The 21,381-nt window shown below is 41.3% G+C and overlaps 1 protein-coding gene across 3 annotated transcripts in view; it reads left to right on the top strand.

Annotated features, from left to right (window-relative positions):
* The window catches only part of DENND5B (DENN domain containing 5B), a 212,201-nt gene that overhangs the window by 87,712 nt on the left and 103,108 nt on the right, over nt 1-21,381 (top strand). For 2 of the 3 annotated variants that reach the window (XM_030939429.1, XM_030939427.1), the window contains exons 2-3: nt 7,956-8,021; nt 11,634-11,743. In XM_030939429.1, coding sequence (XP_030795289.1) covers nt 7,956-8,021; nt 11,634-11,743 — 176 coding nt within the window. The remainder of the gene's footprint in view (nt 1-7,955; nt 8,022-11,633; nt 11,744-21,381) is intronic. The other variant, XM_030939428.1, reaches the window with a different exon arrangement.

The following is a 21,381-nucleotide window of genomic DNA, read 5'->3' as shown; positions in this document are numbered from 1 at the left end:
CACGTTTAGTGTAATGTAGGCCAAGGTGGGAGGCCCTCTACTTCACAGAGACATTTAGTGACTCAGCTTTCTTCCACTTTGGGAACTTTCCATCTTTTAAGGCCTCCTTTGCGTTTAGCTGATAGATGGCAGGGGAAAGATAGATTGTGTGACTTGCCCTGGAAATGATGTCATTGCTGTCCACATTTCACTGGCAAGAACTAGTCATTTGACCCCCAGCCAGAAGCAGATTTTCTTTTAAGACTTCTAGGCTCCTGGGGTTACCTGTCAGGGCAGGAAGAGAGGGAAATAGTGTGAGGCTTAGCTTTGTTTTGTGGAGAAAGTCTCTGGTTGCACACAGGCTATGATGGAAGTGGATAGTGCAGGAGGGAACTTACTGAGGCCCTCCTAGTGGGAAGGTTTAGGGAGGAGAGTGAGTGAAGAAATATTTAACCGTGATGATCAGGCTGAAAAATAGCCCCCAAGGTTCATAAATCTCAAAATTTCCTCTTCACTTGCAACCCCACAAACATGCTACAGAACTCTCTGCCAGTAGCTTTGAGCTGGGGATGGGGTCCCTATTTCCACTGCCAACTGAGAGGAAGCGTGAAGCAACCGGAAGGCCAGATCTCATGTTTCTATAGTAAAGAGAGATGTGTTCTTGGCATTCTAACATCATCTACATTCATAGTAGCAGACCTTTTGTGCTGTGATATATTTCATGTATTTTATGGAGAGTGAGAAATTTGGGGAGTTCAGTATTTCCACAGCTGCCCATGTACATTCTAGTATGTTAAGTTAAAAAATTAATCACACTTCTTTTTTAATTATACATTATTTTTTAAAATATATGTCCTATAAAGTAGACTTTAAAGTCCAAACTTTATATAAATGGTGATTTACATTATAGCGTTCTTGAATCAAATGCACTTACTTCACTGGAAATTCTCTGAATTATTTAAACTGAAGTTAATTGTACTTTGGTAATCTAGAGGCAAGGATGAAATATTTGAATATGTAAATCTATTAAAATGATTTTTGCTTATGTGTCGTTCTTTATATAACTGGTTAAAGTGACCTGGAATAGCTTTCATGTCTCATTTTATTAATGATTTTCTTTAAAACTAGGCTTCTGGGGTTACCTGTTAGGACAGGAAGAGAGGGAAATAGTGTGAGACTTAGCTTTGTTTTGTGGAGAGTCTCTGGTTAGAAACAGACTATGATTTTATCAATGAAACATGAAAGCAAACATGATAAACCTCTCTGATAAAACCAGAAACGAGGGCTATATGAAGTAATTGGAACTATTGGTAAATATTCCTAGTGATAACCTGAACATAACCAAGAGTTTCTGCCTTAATCAGGGGAAAATCTAGGCTTAAGATAGGAGCTGGGCAAAATTGTTAGAGCAGTTAATGGATTTGTTTCCCTACTTTGCATCTCATTTTGTGGAAGTGATTTTCAGTGTCAATTGTTTGTTTTGATGCAGAGTTTGGCCCTGTTGCCCAGGCTGGAGTGGATCACAGCTCACTGCAGCCTCCACTTCCTGGGTTCAAGCCAGTCTGTCACCTCAGCCTTCTGAGTAGCCGGGACTACAGGCGCTTGCCACCATGCCCAGCTAATTTTTATATTTTTTGTAGAGACAGGATTTTACCATGTTGCCTAGGCTGTTCTCAAACTCCTGAACTCAAGTGATCTGCCCACCTCCACCTCCCAAAGTGCTAGGATTACAGGCGTGAGCCACTGCACCCAGCCTTCACTGTCAGTTGTAAAGCTCATGCTTGCTTTTCCTAATGGGGAGATTTTTGTGTCGTGGTATAATTCCCCTCTCTCCTCCTCTAATGAGTAGCTGTTATCCCTGTAAACTAAAGAGAAGAGAAATACCTGTAGTATATATTTAATTATTGAGGTCTACTTCTTGAATTCTTTCGTGCTAGTCCCATTTGTAACAATTGTTTGCCTCCCAGAAGTGTGTCTCTGGAGGAGGGTGCTGACTTCTGTGCCCTCTGGGGCACCCTTAACTGAGGACTTGGATGTTTGTCTGCTCAGAGGTCTTTCAGCTATCTATCCATGACCATGGACGCCAGTTCACAGCCTTGGCTGCTCGGAGGTCTTTCAGCTCAGCTATCTATCCATGACCATGGACGCCAGTTCACAGCCTTGGCTGCTCGGAGGTCTTTCAGCTATCTATCCATGACCATGGACGCCAGTCACAGCCTTGAGCTGCTCGGAGAGGTCTTTCTGTCTTTCAGCTATATATCCATGACCATGGACGCCAGTTCACAGCCTTGGCTGCTCGGAGGTCTTTCTATCTATCCATGACCATGGACGCCAGTTCACAGCCTTGGCTGCTCGGAGGTCTTTCAGCTACTATCCATGACCATGGACGCCAGTTCACAGCCTTGGCTGCTCGGAGGTCTTTCAGCTATCTATCCATGACCATGGACGCCAGTTCACAGCCTTGGCTGCTCGGAGGTCTTTCAGCTCAGCTATCTATCCATGACCATGGACGTCAGTTCACAGCCTTGGCTGCTCAGAGGTCTTTCAGCTCATCTATCCATGACCATGGACGCCAGTTCACAGCCTTGGCTGCTCGGAGGTCTTCAGCTCAGCTATCTATCCATGACCATGGACGTCAGTTCACAGCCTTGGCTGCTCGGAGGTCTTTCAGCTCATCTATCCATGACCATGGACGCCAGTTCACAGCCTTGGCTGCTCGGAGGTCTTTCAGCTAGCTATCCCATGACCATGGACGTCAGTTCACAGCCTTGGCTGCTCAGGTCTTTCAGCTCAGCTATCTATCCATGACCATGGACGCCAGTTCACAGCCTTGGCTGCTCGGAGGTCTTTCAGCTCAGCTATCTATCCATGACCATGGACGTCAGTTCACAGCCTTGGCTGCTCGGAGGTCTTTCAGCTATCTATCCATGACCAGGACGCCAGTTCACAGCCTTGGCTGCTCGGAGGTCTTTCAGCTATCTATCCATGACCATGGACGCCAGTTCACAGCCTTGGCTGCTCGGAGGTCTTTCAGCTCAGCTATCTATCCATGACCATGGACGTCAGTTCACAGCCTTGGCTGCTCGGAGGTCTTTCAGCTCAGCTATCTATCCATGACCATGGACGCCAGTTCACAGCCTTGGCTGCTCGGAGGTCTTTCAGCTCAGCTATCCATGACCATGGACGCCAGTTCACAGCCTTGGCTGCTCGGAGGTCTTTCAGCTCAGCTATCTATCCATGACCATGGACGCCAGTTCACAGCCTTGGCTGCTCGGAGGTCTTTCAGCTCAGCTATCTATCCATGACCATGGACGTCAGTTCACAGCCTTGGCTGCTCGGAGGTCTTTCAGCTCAGCTATCTATCCATGACCATGGACGCCAGTTCACAGCCTTGGCTGCTCGGAGGTCTTTCAGCTCTCTATCCATGACCATGGACGTCAGTTCACAGCCTTGGCTGCTCGGAGGTCTTTCAGCTATCTATCCATGACCATGGACGTCAGTTCACAGCCTTGGCTGCTCGGAGGTCTTTCAGCTATCTATCCATGACCATGGACGTCAGTTCACAGCCTTGGCTGCTCGGAGGTCTTTCAGCTATCTATCCATGACCATGGACGCCAGTTCACAGCCTTGGCTGCTCGGAGGTCTTTCAGCTATCTATCCATGACCATGGACGCCAGTTCACAGCCTTGGCTGCTCGGAGGTCTTTCAGCTATCTATCCATGACCATGGACGCCAGTTCACAGCCTTGGCTGCTCGGAGGTCTTTCAGCTCAGCTATCTATCCATGACCATGGACGCAGTTCACAGCCTTGGCTGCTCGGAGGTCTTTCAGCTCAGCTATCTATCCATGACCATGGACGCCAGTTCACAGCCTTGGCTGCTCGGAGGTCTTTCAGCTCAGCTATCTATCCATGACCATGGACGTCAGTTCACAGCCTTGGCTGCTCGGAGGTCTTTCAGCTATCTATCCATGACCATGGACGTCAGTTCACAGCCTTGGCTGCTCGGAGGTCTTTCAGCTCAGCTATCTATCCATGACCATGGACGTCAGTTCACAGCCTTGGCTGCTCGGAGGTCTTTCAGCTCAGCTATCTATCCATGACCATGGACGTCAGTTCACAGCCTTGGCTGCTCGGAGGTCTTTCAGCTATCTATCCATGACCATGGACGTCAGTTCACAGCCTTGGCTGCTCGGAGGTCTTTCAGCTATCTATCCATGACCATGGACGTCAGTTCACAGCCTTGGCTGCTCGGAGGTCTTTCAGCTCAGCTATCTATCCATGACCATGGACGTCAGTTCACAGCCTTGGCTGCTCGGAGGTCTTTCAGCTATCTATCCATGACCATGGACGTCAGTTCACAGCCTTGGCTGCTCGGAGGTCTTTCAGCTCATATCTATCCATGACCATGGACGTCAGTTCACAGCCTTGGCTGCTCGGAGGTCTTTCAGCTCAGCTATCTATCCATGACCATGGACGTCAGTTCACAGCCTTGGCTGCTCAGGGTCTTTCAGCTATCTATCCATGACCATGGACGCCAGTTCACAGCCTTGGCTGCTCGAGGTCTTTCAGCTAATCTATCCATGACCATGGACGCCAGTTCACAGCCTTGGCTGCTCGGAGGTCTTTCAGCTCAGCTATCTATCCATGACCATGGACGTCAGTTCACAGCCTTGGCTGCTCGGAGGTCTTTCAGCTCAGCTATCTATCCATGACCATGGACGTCAGTTCACAGCCTTGGCTGCTCAGAGGTCTTTCAGCTATCTATCCATGACCATGGACGTCAGTTCACAGCCTTGGCTGCTCGGAGGTCTTTCAGCTCAGCTATCTATCCATGACCATGGACGCAGTTCACAGCCTTGGCTGTTCCTCAGAGATCTAAGTAACCACTTTGATGATTTCAGGATTCTCTCAGATATTTGTAATAAATCGGTTCCTTTTTTATTCCAGTTCAGGAGTTCTGTAGGCAGCTTTCTCAGCCCTTTGTTGCTGTTTTTGTTGAGGGGAGAGCATGAAAAGTTTCTGTAAACCTTGTTTGGGATATTCAATTCCCACAGTATCTGTGGGTAAGTAGCCCCCCAGCATAGAAGCTTAGTATTTGTTGCTGTCCTTGGATCATCAAATGTTAGGGGTGTGGATAGCAAGTTCTTTTGGCCATTGGTACCCTGCAATATCATTATTGACTATTTAAAAGAAAGACTTTGACATCTCTTTAAAGATGTGTGAAAGTTGTAGACATCTGAGTACAATAAAAGACATTCAGAAGTTTTAACACCCTTCAAAGCTGCTAAGTTACAGCCTGTGTCATTACAGTAATAAACTTTCCTCCAAGAGTTGACATTTCATAATTATGCTCAGGAATAGTATTGATTAAATGGGATATCAGTATAAAGCAAATTTCAGCTTATGTTTGCATTGATAAACATGATTTATAAAAGGTAGATTACTTATAAGATTGGATATAATGTTGCTGGTGTTTTTACCTTAAATATTGGAATGTAATTTCTTTTTTTTTTTTTTTTTTTTTTTTGAGACGGAGTCTCGCTCTGTCGCCCAGGCTGGAGTGCAGTGGCCGGATATCAGCTCACTGCAAGCTCCGCCTCCCGGGTTTACGCCATTCTCCTGCCTCAGCCTCCCGAGTAGCTGGGACTACAGGCGCCCGCTATGTCGCCCGGCTAGTTTTTTGTATTTTTTGGTAGAGACGGGGTTTCACCGGGTTAGCCAGGATGGTCTCGATCTCCTGACCTTGTGATCCGCCCGTCTCGGCCTCCCAAAGTGCTGGGATTACAGGCTTGAGCCACCGCGCCCGGCATGTAATTTCTAAAATAAAGTTGTTTTTATATTTACAGAAAAATTGAGAATCGAGTTCCCATATACTCGCCTCACCCTACACACACAATTTCACCTATCATTAACCTCTTATAGTAGTATGGTACATTAGTTATAATTAGTGAATAAATATGGATACATTATTGCTGACTAAAGTCTACACTCTATTTAGATTTCTTTTTTTTCTTTTTTTCTTTTTTTTTTTGAGATGGAGTTTCGCTCTTGTCACCCAAGCTGGAGTGCAATGGCGCGATCTCGGCTCACTGCAACCTCCGCCTCCTGGGTTCAGGCGATTCTCCTGCCTCAGCCTCCCAAGTGGCTGGGACTACAGGCACGCACCACCGTGCCTGGCTAATTTTGTATTTTTAGTGGAGATGCGGTTTTGCCATGTTGGCCAGGCTGGTCTTGAACTCCTGACCTCAGGTGATCCACCCGCCTCGGCCTCCCAAAGTGTTGGGATTACAGGCGTGAGCCACTGCACCCGGCCTCTATTTAGATTTCTTTAGTTTTTACTTAATATTCTTGTATTAGTCTGTTCTCATGCTGCTAATAAAGATATACTTACTTCAGACTGGGCAATTTATAAAAGGAAGAGGTTGAATTGACTCACAGTTCCATAGGGCTGGGGAGACCTCAGGAAACTTACAGTTGTGGTGGAAGGGGAAGGAAACACATCCTTCTTCATATGGCAGCAGCAAGGAGAAGTGCAGAGTGAAGTGGGGGAAAGCCCCTTATAAAACCATCAGATTTTTTGAGAACTCACTATCCCAAGAACAGCCACCCCCATGATGCAATTACTTCTCACTGGGTCCCTCCCACGATGTGTGGGGATTATGGGAACTACAATTCAAGATGAGATTTGGCTGAGGACACAGCCAAACCGTATCAGTCTTTTTTCTGTTGAAGTATCCGAGCCACATAAATTGTCATGTCTACTTAGGCTCCTTTTGGCTATGACAGAATCTCAGACTTTCATTGCTTTTGTTATCCTTGATAGTTTTGACGAGTACTTAACAGATATACTATAGGTTACTCCTCTTGGAATTTGATGTTTTTCTCATGATTAGACTGGAGTTGTGGGATTATGTGATAAGACTGTTTAACCTTGTAAGGAATTGCCAAACTCTCTTCCAAAGTGGCCATACAATTTTGCATTCTCATCAGCAGTGAATGAGAATTACTGACACTTCATTTCCTTGTCAATATTTGGTAGAGTCAGCTTTTGGGACTTAAGCCATTCTAATCAATATGCAGTGGTTGGGATGTAATTTTTTTTTTTTTTTTTTTTGAGACAGTCTCACTGTCACCCAGGCTGGAGTGCAAGTGGCATGATCTCAGCTCACTACAACCTCCGCCTCTTGGGTTCAAGTAATCCTCCTGCATGGCCTTCCTGAGTAGCTGGGATTATGGGCACCCACCACCATGCCCAACTAATTTTTGTATTTTTAGTGGAGATGAGGTTTCACCATGTTGACCAGGCTGGTCTCGACTCCTGACCTCAAGCAGTCCACCTGCCTCAGCTTCCCAAAGTACTGAGATTACAGTTGTGAGCCAACACGCCCAACCAGGATGTAATTTTTAAAGTTGGTCATTTAGTCTTACTGTCATACTTTTTATGTTGAGCATTCCTAATCCAAAAATCTAAAATGCTCAAAAATTTGATCTTTTTGAGTGCCAGTATTCCGATTTTCTAATCAAGGATGCTCAACCTGTAAATATAATGCAAATATTTCAAAATCTGATACAATCAAATCCAAAACCCTTCTTGGTCCTAAGCATTTTGGATGAGGGATATTCAACTTGTGTGATATCTGACTATAGAAACATTAGCTTTCTCCTAATATTCCTCTTTAAATAGGCATTAAGAAGAGAATGTGTGTGCTATTTCCCATACAGAAAACTGTTAACAGATATTTAATAGCATTTCACTTATTTTGTTAAAATTACCTGTTCTCTTTGCTTTCATTACTAACCCCTTATCAGCTACATTCCATTGGTGTTAAGCTACACTCTGATGTTAATGTCTCCTGTTTAACTGCTTTTGGTTAATTATTTATTCTCATTTTCCATTCTTCAAAGTCATTTTTGCTTTTTGTTTGTTTGTTTTTATTTGTTCATAAAGCTTTTTTGTTTCTGTTGCATTATGTAGTTTTGTACCAATGGCTAGAAGCAGATCGTCATGGCAAGAGCCAAGATGCTGCAAATACGACTTCAGGTAAAAATAAAATTAAAAACAAGGATGGGCTGTTATAAAGCATTATTTAAAGTGACCCCAAGCCCATTGTAAATGTTTCTTTATTCAGTTTTGCTTGGTCAGACTTACAGATGTTATTTTATGTTTCTCTTCTCTCATCTGCATCTTAATTTTCATAAAGACCTCATTTGCTTCAAGCCTTGAAAACATGTATTCAGTAGCCTTTAAGCTCTCTTGGCAGATATTTCCTACTTTCTTAGGAGGAAAAGCTTCAATTTAGTAGGAGGTTATTTGGCAGTATTACTTGGAGTTAAGTTGATATGTAGCTGTGGTAGTTGTACAAATTTATAGTCCTTGTTTGTTTCAAGATAATATTTAAAAGGTAAATTTTAAGTACAGGATGCTTATGTTATTTTCATTTCCTGGGAATCCAAATTCTTAGACTTAATTATTCTCCTGTTTTTTGTTTTGTTTTGTTTTGTTTTGTTTTCCCAGCAGTAAATTCTAAGTTAGAGCTTTATGAAATATGTCTTTAAAATGAGAAGTATAGGTTGTTTCCCCATCTCTCATCCCCAAAAGTCATCACCGAGATTCTCTTATTTTGGCTGGTGCTGGCAGGAATAGCTGCATCCAGTCATTTCTAAATTCTTTTTTTTTTTTTTGGGGGGGGGGGGATGGAGTCTCACTTTGTCACCCAGACTGGAGTGCAGTGGTGTGATCTTGGCTCACTGCAACCCCCACCTCCCGGATTCAACTGATTCTCCTGCCTCAGCCTCCTGAGTAGCTGGGATTACAGTTGCATGCCACTATGCTTGGCTAATTTTTGTATTTTTAGTAGAGACAGGATTTCGGCACATTGGCCAGGCTGGTCTCGAACTCCTGACCTCAAGTGATCCACGCGCCTCAGCCTCCCAAAGTGCTAGGATTACAGGCATGAGCCCCTGTACCCAGACCATTTCTAAATTCTTAACAGTGATACCAGAATTTCGAAATAATTGGTTCTTCCTCTAATATCCTTCCAAATCATATTTGCCAAGACAGCTGTGTATATACAGCAATGATCTTTCCTGTTATCCCTTTTTTAAGCAGTCTAATAAGTGGAGTGGTGGTGGTTTTGCTTTTCTTTTGTTACATTTGTTACTGTTTTGTGGCTTTTTTTGTTTTTGTAACATTATTTCTTTCTGGAAGTGGTTTCCTTCTCCTGAATTCTTTGTGCCTCAAGAAGGTGCAATGTTCCTTAGTTAATAGAACAATTATATTGAGAATGGCACTTTCATGACCTTTCTGATATATCTCCTGTTCCATTACTAACTTGATACATGAATGAAGATAATGTTATTTTAAGTATACACAGGCAGAACTGAATTAAAAGGTAAGTGTTACAAGGAGTTATATGATAGGTTATGTCATGTTTCTTCTGCTTCTGCAGTATTTCATATTTTATTTACATTTATGGATAATAAAAGCAAGTATTTCTGGTGTTAGAGGTGTTAGAGGGTAGGTGGAGAGGGTTTCTCGATGGCTGTATACCATGAAGATACACTGTTGCTGTGTCAGTGCACAATCAGCAGCATAGACTTTAGGAAAAATTTTGTTTTTATCTCTAAAGTAAATGAAAAGTAACTTTTAAAAATCTTTCTTTTCTTTTCCTTTCTTTACTCTCTCTCTCTCTCTTTCTCCCTTTTCCCTTCCCTTCCCCTCCCTCCCTGCCTCTGTCCTCCCTCCCTCCCTTCCTTCCTTCTCACCCTCTAGTCTCCACCCTCCCCCTTACTTTCCTTTCTTTCGAGATGAGGTTTCACTGTGTTGCCCAGGCTGGTCTCAAATTCCTGGGCTCAAGTGATCTCCCCACCTCAGCCTCCCAAAGTGCTGGGATTACAGGCATGAGCCACCATGTTCTGGTCAAGTAACTTTTTTACTGAAGAAGTGAGTAATTTAAAATTTCTTAAGTGTTCACAGGAAAATGTAGCATCAGCTTAAAAACATCATGGACTCTTCCTGAAATCAGTTCTGAGCCCTGAATCTGTTCTTCGGCCACATTGACTCTCATGGACAGTTTCACATTCCTCTACTGACTTTTTGATGCTTACATACTCTAGAAGCATGGTGCAAAAATTGATAAACTCTGCTTAGGGATGTCTTTGACAGTTTCTCTTCTAGAAATGAGTGCTCTCAACTCTTAGAAGATGGAAGTATGGAGTAGAAAAATACAGAGATGAAATGTTTGCCTAAATAAGTCAGAGGAATCTAAATAAAATAATCATCATTAGCCAAGGACTTCAATTAGAAATAGTAGTTTAGTTGCCTCAGCAAATATATTTAAATTATGTGTCCTCATTCAAAAAAGTTCCTATGTATTTTATGTTGTAGTCTCCAGCAAGATTTTTGAGTGCGACTTTTTCTTCCTTCTGTGATTTGTTTTGCATTCCAAGGTGTTTTTTTTGTTTTTTTTTTTTTCATATTTTTACCCAAAATAGAAACAGTCTAACTGGAAGTCAAATACAACTCATAAATCAAATTGCTTTGTGATATTTTTAATAGTATAAATACTGCTAAGTGACATTTATCTTTTGCTGTAATAGCTAGTATTTTGTACTTAATTAGAACTCTAAAAGTAGGAAGACACAGAACACAATAAAATTGCTGCAAGGTCTTCTAGTTCCTTGATCCCAGATTTTTGACATCGAGAATTTCAGATCCATCTATCTTAAAATATTTCATGAAACATTTAGGGATAATAGGTCTTAAGGGAATTACTCTGGTTGAGGAGGTTAAAAAAACTAATCTGATAGCTATTATTGAATTTTCAATTTTTTACTTTTTAAAAAATTTATTTATTTTTTTTTAAAAAAGAAAAGAGACAGTGTCTCACCATGTTGCCCAGGCTGGTTTCAAATTCCTGGGCTCAAGCAATACTCCTACCTCAGCCTCCCAAAGTTCTGGGATTACAGACGTGAGCTACTGTGCCTGGCCTGAATTTTCTTACATGTAATTAAAATGTAGCCTATTTTATCTTTCCAGAATTTTGCCAGATAATGAATTTAACTTAGGATAGCTCATTTATTTTAAAAGGTTAGTATGTTTAATGTGTTCTGTCTACTAAACAGGATGACTCAGCAATGATGTTTGTAATTCTGTTAGTTTTGTTACTTAACAACCTGGATATGCAGTCACATTTCTCAGAGATTTTTGTGGAAACTCAAGCCAAATTGCCTCCTTTGAGCACTGTAGCATGGGGGTCTAAGTGTGTATAAAATTTTAGGATCGTAAGACATATGATTCATTTAATACAAGACATTTATTTTCTGAAGTAAATGTTTTCATATAGTTTTTTTATTACCACACACTGAAATGTGTACCATAATTAGGTTACGGCAATGATTATATTACCGTATTTTGATTTTTAGTATCAGTTGAGTGGCCAGGATTTTAAAATTCAGATTCTGAAGTTTTAAATGCTGCTCTGTTGTTAAGTTTTTTAGTTGTCCACTGGGATTTTACAAGTCAGATGGTTAGAGGCAGAAATTGAATCAGATCTCAACATTATCAGTCAGTAGTAGGTCTATAAAATAAATATAAAACTATGACATGCTTTTGGAAAGGTTCTAGATATTAACTATGTATTATTTGTTGTAGGTGAAAATTTTGACCAGAGTCCTTTGAGAAGAACGTTCAAATCCAAAGTTCTCGCCCATTATCCTCAGAATATAGAATGGAATCCTTTTGATCAAGATGCGGTTAACATGGTATGTATTTTTTTCCCCTCATTTTCTTTTTAGCCTTGTTTTTACTTTATTAAGATGAAGGTAGTGACCGTATTTTGAATGTGTACCTTATTTCATTTATTCTTTAAGTGATTTTATAAGAAATGTGAGGCCAGGTGCAGTGGCTCACACCTGTAATCCCAGCACTTTGGGAGGCTGAGGTGGGTGGATCACCTGAGGTCAGGAGTTCAAGACCAGCCTGACCAACATAGTGAAACCCCGTCTCTACTGAAAATACAAAATTAGCCGGGTGTGGTGGCACATGCCTGTAATCCCAGCTACTCGGGAGGCTGAGGCAGGAGAATTGCTTGAACCCAGGAGGTGGAGGTTGTGTGATCACACCACTGCACTCCAGCCTGGGCGACAGAGTGAGATTCTGTCTCAAAAAACAAAACAAAAAAAAGAAATGTGATACTGTCCTCATTTTAAAGATCTGGAAGCAGAAGCTCAGAGAAGCAAGTTACTTGCCCAGAGTTTCCATAGCTAATAAGTATATACAGTAGATCCTAAAAGCCCATTTTAGTTTCCTACTATTAAACTGTGTTGTGCATTTGTATTAATACATAGAAGCTTTGATAAACAGTGATACTACTTTATTGGCCTGAGAGGAGCCTGATGGTAAGAGCCTGATAACAGTTTTCATATTTCAAGGAATGTTGTATGGTAGGCCTGTAATTTGTCATTTTTGCAGACAATGTAAAGATGAAAAGCAACTTAATTGCATTATTTAGATATAGTAGAAATCTGAATTTGTATAATTGTTATTGGTGAATGGCATCCAGCTTCTTGGCGTCTTGAACAAAAAATTGGACAAAACGTGCAAACCAAGGAAAGAATGAAGCAACAAAAGCAGAGATTTATTCAAAATGAAGGTACAATCCACAGGGTGGGAGCAGACCCAAGCAAGCAGCTCAAGAGCCCATTACAGATTTTTCTGAAGTTTAAATACCCTCTAGAGGTTTTCTATTGGTTACTTGGTGTACACTCTGTGTAAATGAAGTAATGGCCCACGATCAATCTGTTTGGTTGTGGGAGGATACCAGTCAGAGGCTGAAGCAAAGCTACACCCTACATAAACATACAACCAATCAGAGACTGAAGTGAAGTTACAAAGTTATATTCCTATTGCATATCTATGCAAATGAAGATTTGGCCCCCGACCATCCTGATTGGTTGTGGGAGGGGAACGATCAGAGGTACTTTCAAATTTTTTTTTTTTTTTTTTTTGAGACAGAGTCTCGCTCTGTTGCCCAGGCTGGAGTACAGTGGCGCGATCTCGGCTCACTGCAAGCTCCGCCTCCAGGGTTTACGCCATTCTCCTGCCTCAGCCTCCTGAGTAGCTGGGACTACAGGCGCCTGCCACCATGCCTGGCTATTATTTTGTATTTTTAGTAGAGACGGGGTTTCACCATTCACAGGATGGTCTCGATCTCCTGACCTCATGATCCACCTGCCTCGGCCCCCAAAGTGCTGGGATTACAGCCGTGAGCCACCACGCCCAGTACTTTCAATTTTTAGTCTGCCATGCAGAAAAAGGGTGGGGGGAGAGTACAAAGGGAGTAACCACTGGTCCTTTTGCTACTTGGGCATGGAAAGTTGGGGTTTTCCTTTTGATTTAGTTCTAGAAAGTCAGCATGAATCGGCCTTAGGTTCCCTGCCTCCAGACCCTGTTCTCCTGCCTCATGATGAGTTACCAGTGCTGATTAAATGTCTCTTTTATCCCTGCGTGATGGTGTGCATCTATAATCCCAGCTACTCAGGAGGTTGAGGCAGTGTGATTGCTTGAGCCCAGGAGTTTGAGACCAGAATGGGCACCATAGCAAGACCCTGTCTCAAAATAGGTACGTAGGTAGGTAGGTAGGTAGGTATGTTATTTTCACATACATGTTTACATGTACCCAGTGAGAATTCTTATATTTTCAAAGGTTAAGTAATTTGCCCAAAGTTAGGCAGAACTCAGAAGTTAAATCCAGATCATTTTTACTCTCTAGCTCACTTTTTTTCTCATCTGCCTTGCTGCCTTCCCAAAAGAAAAACTATATAACTTAGTTTTGATCTGCACTAGAAATGTTATGGGTCACACTGGACCCTTTGTGATATTTTTGTACCACAGTAAACTCTTTCTAGCCTGGGCTCGCTCTAGGGAGGGGATAGCATGGTGCTTTTTGTAAGGACAAATGCCTAAAGCACTTGGCACTTTGACTTTGATTCCTTACAGAGTACAGTGTGGTTATTCTCCCAAACTGTTACCCAATACTAAAATAATCAGAGATGCCATTTTGCTGGAAGTTAATATTGTAGATGCTTAGCATCATCTTTGGTGAAGACTCTACTATAGATATTAAGTAGAACACAACTGTTAGTTATCTTTGTAAGACTTGGAAGAGTCCAGACAAGCATCTGACTAAAATAGTCGAACAGCAGTGACAAAAAAATAACTTATGAGCTGCTTATGTAGCAAATTAATAGAAAGGCATTTAGGAAAAGAATGTTTAAATCAAGCAGTGGAAAACTGGGTAAGAATGTGAATAGATCACAATAATCTTCTTACTAAATTAGTAAGATATTTCAAAATGTAACTTATTCTGTGAGAAATCAGAATGGTATTCAAAATGAGTTTCTAGCCTAAGCAACATAGGGAGACTCTCTCTCTACAAAGAAAAAAAGAAATAGCTGAATGTGATGGAAACATGCCTGTGGTCCTAGCTACTCTGGAGGCTGAGGTGGGAAGATCACTGGGGCCTGGGTACAAGTACTTTCTTACTATATGAATCCACAGTCATTTGGAGCAAAATGCCACCCTTGATGTGTTTTCTTTCTTTTAATCATTTGAGTGAATTAATAGTGAGATATCCATGGTAGCTTTTGCCTCTATCTGCAAAACAATAATCTTTAAAGTAATTATCAGCTTCCTTGATCTGTCTTTGATACTTTCTTTACTCCTTGCCCCTGAGGTTATTTTATGTAAGCAGCAAAAGTTTTCCCCTGAAGAATAATTGCAGGAGACTGTGTTCGATACCACATAGCATTTTTTTTAATGCTGCAAATCTAAAAGGATTTGCTTGTACTCCTGGAAAATCTCTGAAAAGCATCCCATTAGTTTGCATTCGGGTCATAGATTTACTGCCTTTAATTTCCTCTTTGATTTACTAGTAAGTGCGTTTGTATGAAGCTGTAATTTATCCCCACCTAAAGGTATAAAGCTTTGTCTTGCCTTTAGCAAAATTCCACTGCAATGAGTCATCACCTTCTGTAGTATTAGTCATTCCTCTAGCAAACAACAGTAGTGCTTTGAATAAAAGGTCATTAATTTCATACATAAATTAAGTACCCAAAGCAATGAACTTTGTTAAGTAAAATGTTTAATGTGTATGAGTGCAGTGCGAATAAAATAAAAAATAAATACAAGTGACAGGTGAAATAATTCCTGAATTAGTTTTTTTCCCTCAGTTGCTGATTCAGAGATTTTTATGAAAAGAATGTAAATATCACAGAACAGAAAGAACAATACAGTAAACAGTCATGTATGTAAATCACCTAGAACTAACATATGCCAACGTTGACATGTTTGCTTCAGATCTCTTCCTTTCTTGTCCTGTCCTATCCTGTCCTGTCTTCCTGTCTTTCCCTCCCTCCCTTTCTTTCTTTCCTCTCTTTTCTTTCTTTCCCTTATTTCCACAGTCTCGCTCTGTCTCACAGGCTGGAGTGCAGTACATTTAATTAAATTAATTTATTTATTTGAGACAGTCTCACTCTGTCACCCAGGCAGTTCAGTGGTGCAATCTCGGCTTACTTACAACCTCTGCCTCCCAGGTTCAAGTGATTCTCATGCTGCAGCCTCTCAAGTAACTGGGATTATAGTCGCTCGCCATCATGCCTGGCTAATTTTTGTATTTTTAGTAGAGACGGGGTCTCCCTATGTTGGCCAGGCTGGTCTCAAACTCCTGGCCTCAAGTGATCTGCCCACCTCAACCTCTGTGAGCCACTATTGCCGGGTCTGCATTTCATTTTAAATGAAATAAAGCATTGCAAACAGAGCTGAAGGTCCCCCACCCCACTTTCACATCTCTTTGAGGTAATCTGCTTTGGCATCCATGGCTATGTTATATTCTAGTTGATAGATCTTATCTTTAAGCCTGTGTTGTATCTAAGAATTCATAGGAATAAAACAGAGTTAATAACTTTTAAGCAAACTATATGAAAATATAAGGATTCTATTTTATATGTCTGTCCTAAATGAAACATCATAAATATGATATTTTAGGTAACTAAAGAGTAATAACTATTATAAAGGTCTTGCTTTACAATTTGCTGTTTACTTTGATCACAAAGAAGGATATAGTGGAAAGAAGTGCAAAGAATAAATGGTGAAAGGTTGGCTGAAGAAACCTATTCAGATGCTTATCTTGTAAGATTAAAAGGAAAAAGGGCTGCATATACTTTTTGTAGACTTAGCAATTACTTGAATTTGAAATGGATAACCCCAAATTACATTCATAGGTTTGACATTAGAATGAAGGTAAGCCCTCATTTTGAGCCAAGTTTAGGTTCATAGCTCACAATAAATTTTTTTTTTTCTTAAGACAGGCTCTGGCTCTGTCGTCCAGACTGGAGTGCACTGGTGCAATCTTGGCTCGCTGCAGCCTTGACCTCCCATGCTCTAGCGATCCTCCCACCTCAGCCCCCCAAGTAGCTGAGACTACAGGTGTGCACCACCACACCTGGCTAATTTTTGTACTTTTTGTGGAGACGGGGTTTGGCTGTGTTGCCTAGGCTACTCTCGAACTCCTGGACTCAAGCAATCCGCCCACCTCGGCCTACCAGAGTGCTAGGATTACAGGTGTGATCCACCACACCTAGCCATATCTCACAGTAAAATTATAGGAATGGGGCTTTCATTGCTGGAGGACCCTTCTGCCCCCACCACCCCCATCCTCTCCCCCGTTTCCTTAACATTGCAGCTACAATATTTCACTGGCATCTCAAACGCAACATATCCAAAACTGAATTCATTATTCTTCCCGCCAATCTTTGTCAGTGAATGGTACAACCATCCACTATTTGCCAAGTCTAACAATGTACACATCACCCTGAAAGTTCTCACTTACTCACCCTCTCCCATATATAATCAGTTACCTGTCTACTTCTCTCTGTTTCCGTATACTCACCTTGGTCCAAACCATCAAGATCTCTTACCTGGACTCCTGCAGTAACCTGTCCATTTCATTCCTCATACTATAGCTTCTTCTGCTGTTCCTTCTCTCTGGAAGGCTCTTCCACCTCTCCTTCACCTAGTGAATTCTTACTGTTCCTTCAGACTTCACTGTAACCATTTATGTAGAGAAGCTGCTCCTGACCATCACCTTCCACCATCTTCCCAGCACTCAGGTCACCTTAGGTTCTCTTAGTACCTTGTACCTTTTTGTGGCACCTATCTCAGTTGCAATTAACCAATTACATAGCTAGTAGTCAACTGTGTATCTCCTGCTGTAATGTAAGCACCATGAGAACAGGAACAGTTTCTCTTATTCATTGCTGTATCCCTAGCTTTGCGCATAGTAGATGTTCAAATTGTTGAATAAATGAAGTGATACTTACTTGCTTACAATACTTCTCTTCCCTGTCCTTGACCAGGTGTGACCTCCACTGTAAAACCCTCTCTTAAGCAGGAGCAGTTACTCTGTCTTTTCTTATGATATCTTGAACAGAGTCCATAGCAACACTGATCACATTTTTTTGGTAACTGTTGGTTTCCGTGTCTGTCTTTCCTACTATACTGTGAACTCCCTAAAGGAAAGGATTATTTTCATCTCTTTTGAGTTACCAAGATCTAATGCAAAACATGGGACAAAATAAGTGTTTGTAGAAGGAGGGGATGGAGGTAGGGAGGGGGGCATTCTGAGAAATGTGTTATAAGGTGATTTTATTATTGTGCAAACAGCGTGTATATACATACACAGACCTAGGTGATATAGCCTACTATACTTCTAAGCTATATGGTATAACGTATTGCTCCAGCCATCATCCTATATGCAGTCCATTGTTGACCAGAACATGGTTATACAGTATATGACTGTATTTGCATAATGAGGGAGAGGCCATGTAAGTCATAGAACTACAAAATGTGGAAAAAGGATTTTTAAAACTCTAGCCAAACTGCCTGAAACCAGTCTAGTGAAATATAAGAACATTTGCTGACTCAAACTGGGAAAATTACTCACTTGTCATTATAAGCCTGCTTTGACTAAAGTAATCTGGTTACTAGTAGTAATCTGATCGTCAGTGACACCTCTAATTTTTAGTTGTTTTATTGTGGGATGGTGAAGGGGTATTGTTAGTAGATAGCAGTGTTACGGGTTAATTAGAGATATTTAATACCGTGACAAACAAATATTGATTTATATTTCAGATTTTCTGAGATTTCTTGCAGTTCCTGACAATTTAACAATTCTGACGAAACTCAGATTTTCTGAAAAAGTATCTTGTAGTTCCTGATATAAAACAATACTATATATCTTTTAAAAATGGAAAAATAATAGCATTTTGCAGTTAATGTTTCCCAATTAGAAATATAATTCTTACTTTTTTTGATTTGTTGGAAGAGCATTTAGGAAAATTTCTTACATCTGTTATCTGTGGCATAGAAAGCCATTCTTCACTTTGAGTACAACTTTTGGCAAGCTTTTTCTGTAAATGTTTGAATGTGTGCTCAAGAAAGCTACAAACACTTAAGGGAATATTTGGCAGCTGTTCAACAGCAGTTGAGCTATGATTTTGTGATTTAGGATGACAGGAACGCCTATCAATTAAGTTAAATCTTTATGTTGACTTTGGAGGTCACTATGTTTCTGTATTGCCTACTTGAGGGAAAAAGAATTACAAACTGAAGGCCATGGGCTGTGTCTCATGCCTGTAATCCCAGCACTTTGGGAGGCCAAGGCGAGTGGATCACTTGAGACCAGGAGTTCGAGACCAGCCTGGCCAACATGGTGAAACTTCGTCTCTACTAAAAGTACAAAAAAAAAATTAGCCGGGTGTGCATGCCTATAATCGCGCACACTTGTAATCCCAGCTACTTGGGAGGCTGAGGCAGGAGAATCCATTGAACTCAAGAGGTGGAGGTTGCAGTAAGCCGACATCACACCACTGCATACCAGAGTGGGCGACAGAGCGAGACTCTGTCTCAAAAAAAAAAAAGTGAATTACAGACCAGATCAAGAGGTGAACTAAGCCTGGTGCTTTACCCCTAGATGTTGTTTTTGTTTGTTTTCTTGTTCATTCATTTGTTCATTCAGCCAATTGTTATATTGCCATGCACTGTGCTAAACAAGTTTGAGTTTAGCCTGGAGCAACAATAATTCAAATCATCCCTTGTACAATCTTTATTGACTACAATAAATGTGTCGAATGAGGTTTTTGGGTTTTTGGGGTTTTTTGTTGTTATTTGTTTATTTGTTTGTTTGAGACAGTCTCACTCTGTCATCTAGGCTGGAGTGCAGCGGTGCAATCTTGGCTCACTGCAACCTCTGCCTCCTGGATTCATGCGATTCTCCTGCCTCAGCCTTCCAGGTAGCTGGGGCTATAGGTGTGCACCACTACACCCGGCTAATTTTTTGTATTTTTGGTAGAGGCAGGGTTTCGTCATGTTGCTTAGGCTGGTGGTCTTGAACTCCTGAACTCAGGCAATCCACCCGCCTCAGCCTCCCGAAGTACTGGGATTATGGTTGTGAGCCACTGCACCCGGCCACATGAGTTTTTATTCATGCTATTAGCAGAACAACTAATTAACTTGCTATGATGAAATCAGCCTTAATTTGAAGGTAGAATTATTAAAAGATTCTGCCATAGCCTTTTCCTTATACAGTTATTCCTAAGACTAGGAATAAGTGGCTTTTACCCTTACCAAATCCAGGTATTCATAGCTTTTACCTAAGTCTGTATCTCATTCTATCCAAATATACATAGTAATTTAATATGTAAAAGAATTGAGTAAATCTGCCTTAGTCCTTTCCACATCTCGTATTCGGTGATATGAAATATGAAGACATTTTCACTGGTGCACTAATGCTGAGCTTCACAATTTTTTCTTTTTACCCTTGTTATCAGTCACCACCTGTTATGGCCCCAAATAGTATATTATTCCATTGCAATTCCCTTGAATGTTTAAAGTTATTGAAATATAGTACTAGCCCTTGAGTAGCTGGCAATCTAGAGATCAAACAGAATTATGCAATACTAGTAATGTGTATGTTTATATAATGTACGTATGTTTACAGTGGTGCAAGACTTTAATTGCTTCTCCACAATAAATACTTTCTAGAGGAGTAACATTTTATGGCATGCAAAAGATGAAGAGAACACTATTTTTTATGGAAAGGTAAAGGAAGACCTCTCTAAGGTAGTATTTATGCAGAGACTTAAGAGAAGTAAGGAAGTGTTTTGATTATCTATCGCTGCATGACAATCCATCCCCCTACCAGTTAATGGCTTAAAATAGGGCAGTTTTTTTTCATGAAGAACCAAATAGTAGGTAGTTGAGGTATTGTGGGCACACAGTTTCTGCCACAGTCACTCAGCTCTGCTGTTGTAGTGTGAAGGCATCCATAGACAGCACATAAATGGATGGATGTGACTGAGTCCCGGTGAAACTTTATTTACGAATCAGGTGGCAGATTGTATTTGACCTAAGGGTTTTTCTTAGTCCATTCCTACTGCTAAAATAAAATACTTCAGACTGAGTAACTTATAAGGAATAGAAATTTATTTCTCACAGTTCTAGAGGTTGAAAGTACAAGATCAAGGTGTCTGTAGGTTTAGGGTCTGATGATGGCCTAGGCTCTGCTTCTAAGATGGAACTTTGTTATTGTGTACTCGAGAGAGGACAAATGCTGTGTCCTCACATGGCAGAAAGGATGGAAGCGGAGAAAAGGCCCTAGGGTGCTGCTCCCTTCAACCTTTTATAACAGGGACTAATCCTTTCATGAGGGCAGAGCCTGCATGACTTAATCACTTCCCAAAAGTCCCCACCTTTTAATACCATCACCCTGAAGTGATGTTCCAACGTATGAATTTTGGAGGCACACATACATTTAAACCCATAGCAGGGCTGTTGTTTGTTGACCCTTAATTTAAAGCAACAAAATCATTACTTAGCCTACATATCTGCAATGTAGGTAGCTTTTGGTTGGCCACACCTGTGTTCTACTCCGTGTCAGTTTGGGAGGTTTGAAGGCTGAGGACTGAAATCTCTGAAAGCTCACCCATTCACAGACCTGTCTCCTGGACCAGGCATATAGCTGGGGCTCCTTCTGTCTCTGTGTGGTATTTCATTTGGTCTCACCAGTCAGGCAGCTTCAGGCTAGCTAAACTCTTTATATGTTGTCTCAGGGCTCCCAGAGTGTGTTACCAGGTTACCAGAGAGAGAGAGAGGAGGTGGAAGCTATATTGCCTTTTTTAGCCTCTGCTCAAAAGTCACTCTGTCACTTGTCACTGCTGTTGCATTTTACTTGACTAGGCCAGGGGTTGGCATACATGGCCCCCCGGCCAAATCTGTCCAGCTGACAGGTTTTACAAATAAAATTGTGTTGGAACAAAGGTTGGTGCAAAAGTAATTGTGGTTT

Source organism: Rhinopithecus roxellana, chromosome 10, assembly GCF_007565055.1.
Source record: "Rhinopithecus roxellana isolate Shanxi Qingling chromosome 10, ASM756505v1, whole genome shotgun sequence".
NCBI lineage: Eukaryota > Metazoa > Chordata > Mammalia > Primates > Cercopithecidae > Rhinopithecus > Rhinopithecus roxellana.
The sequence above is the reverse complement of the archived record's forward strand: the minus strand, read 5'-3'. Positions and strand labels throughout refer to the sequence as shown.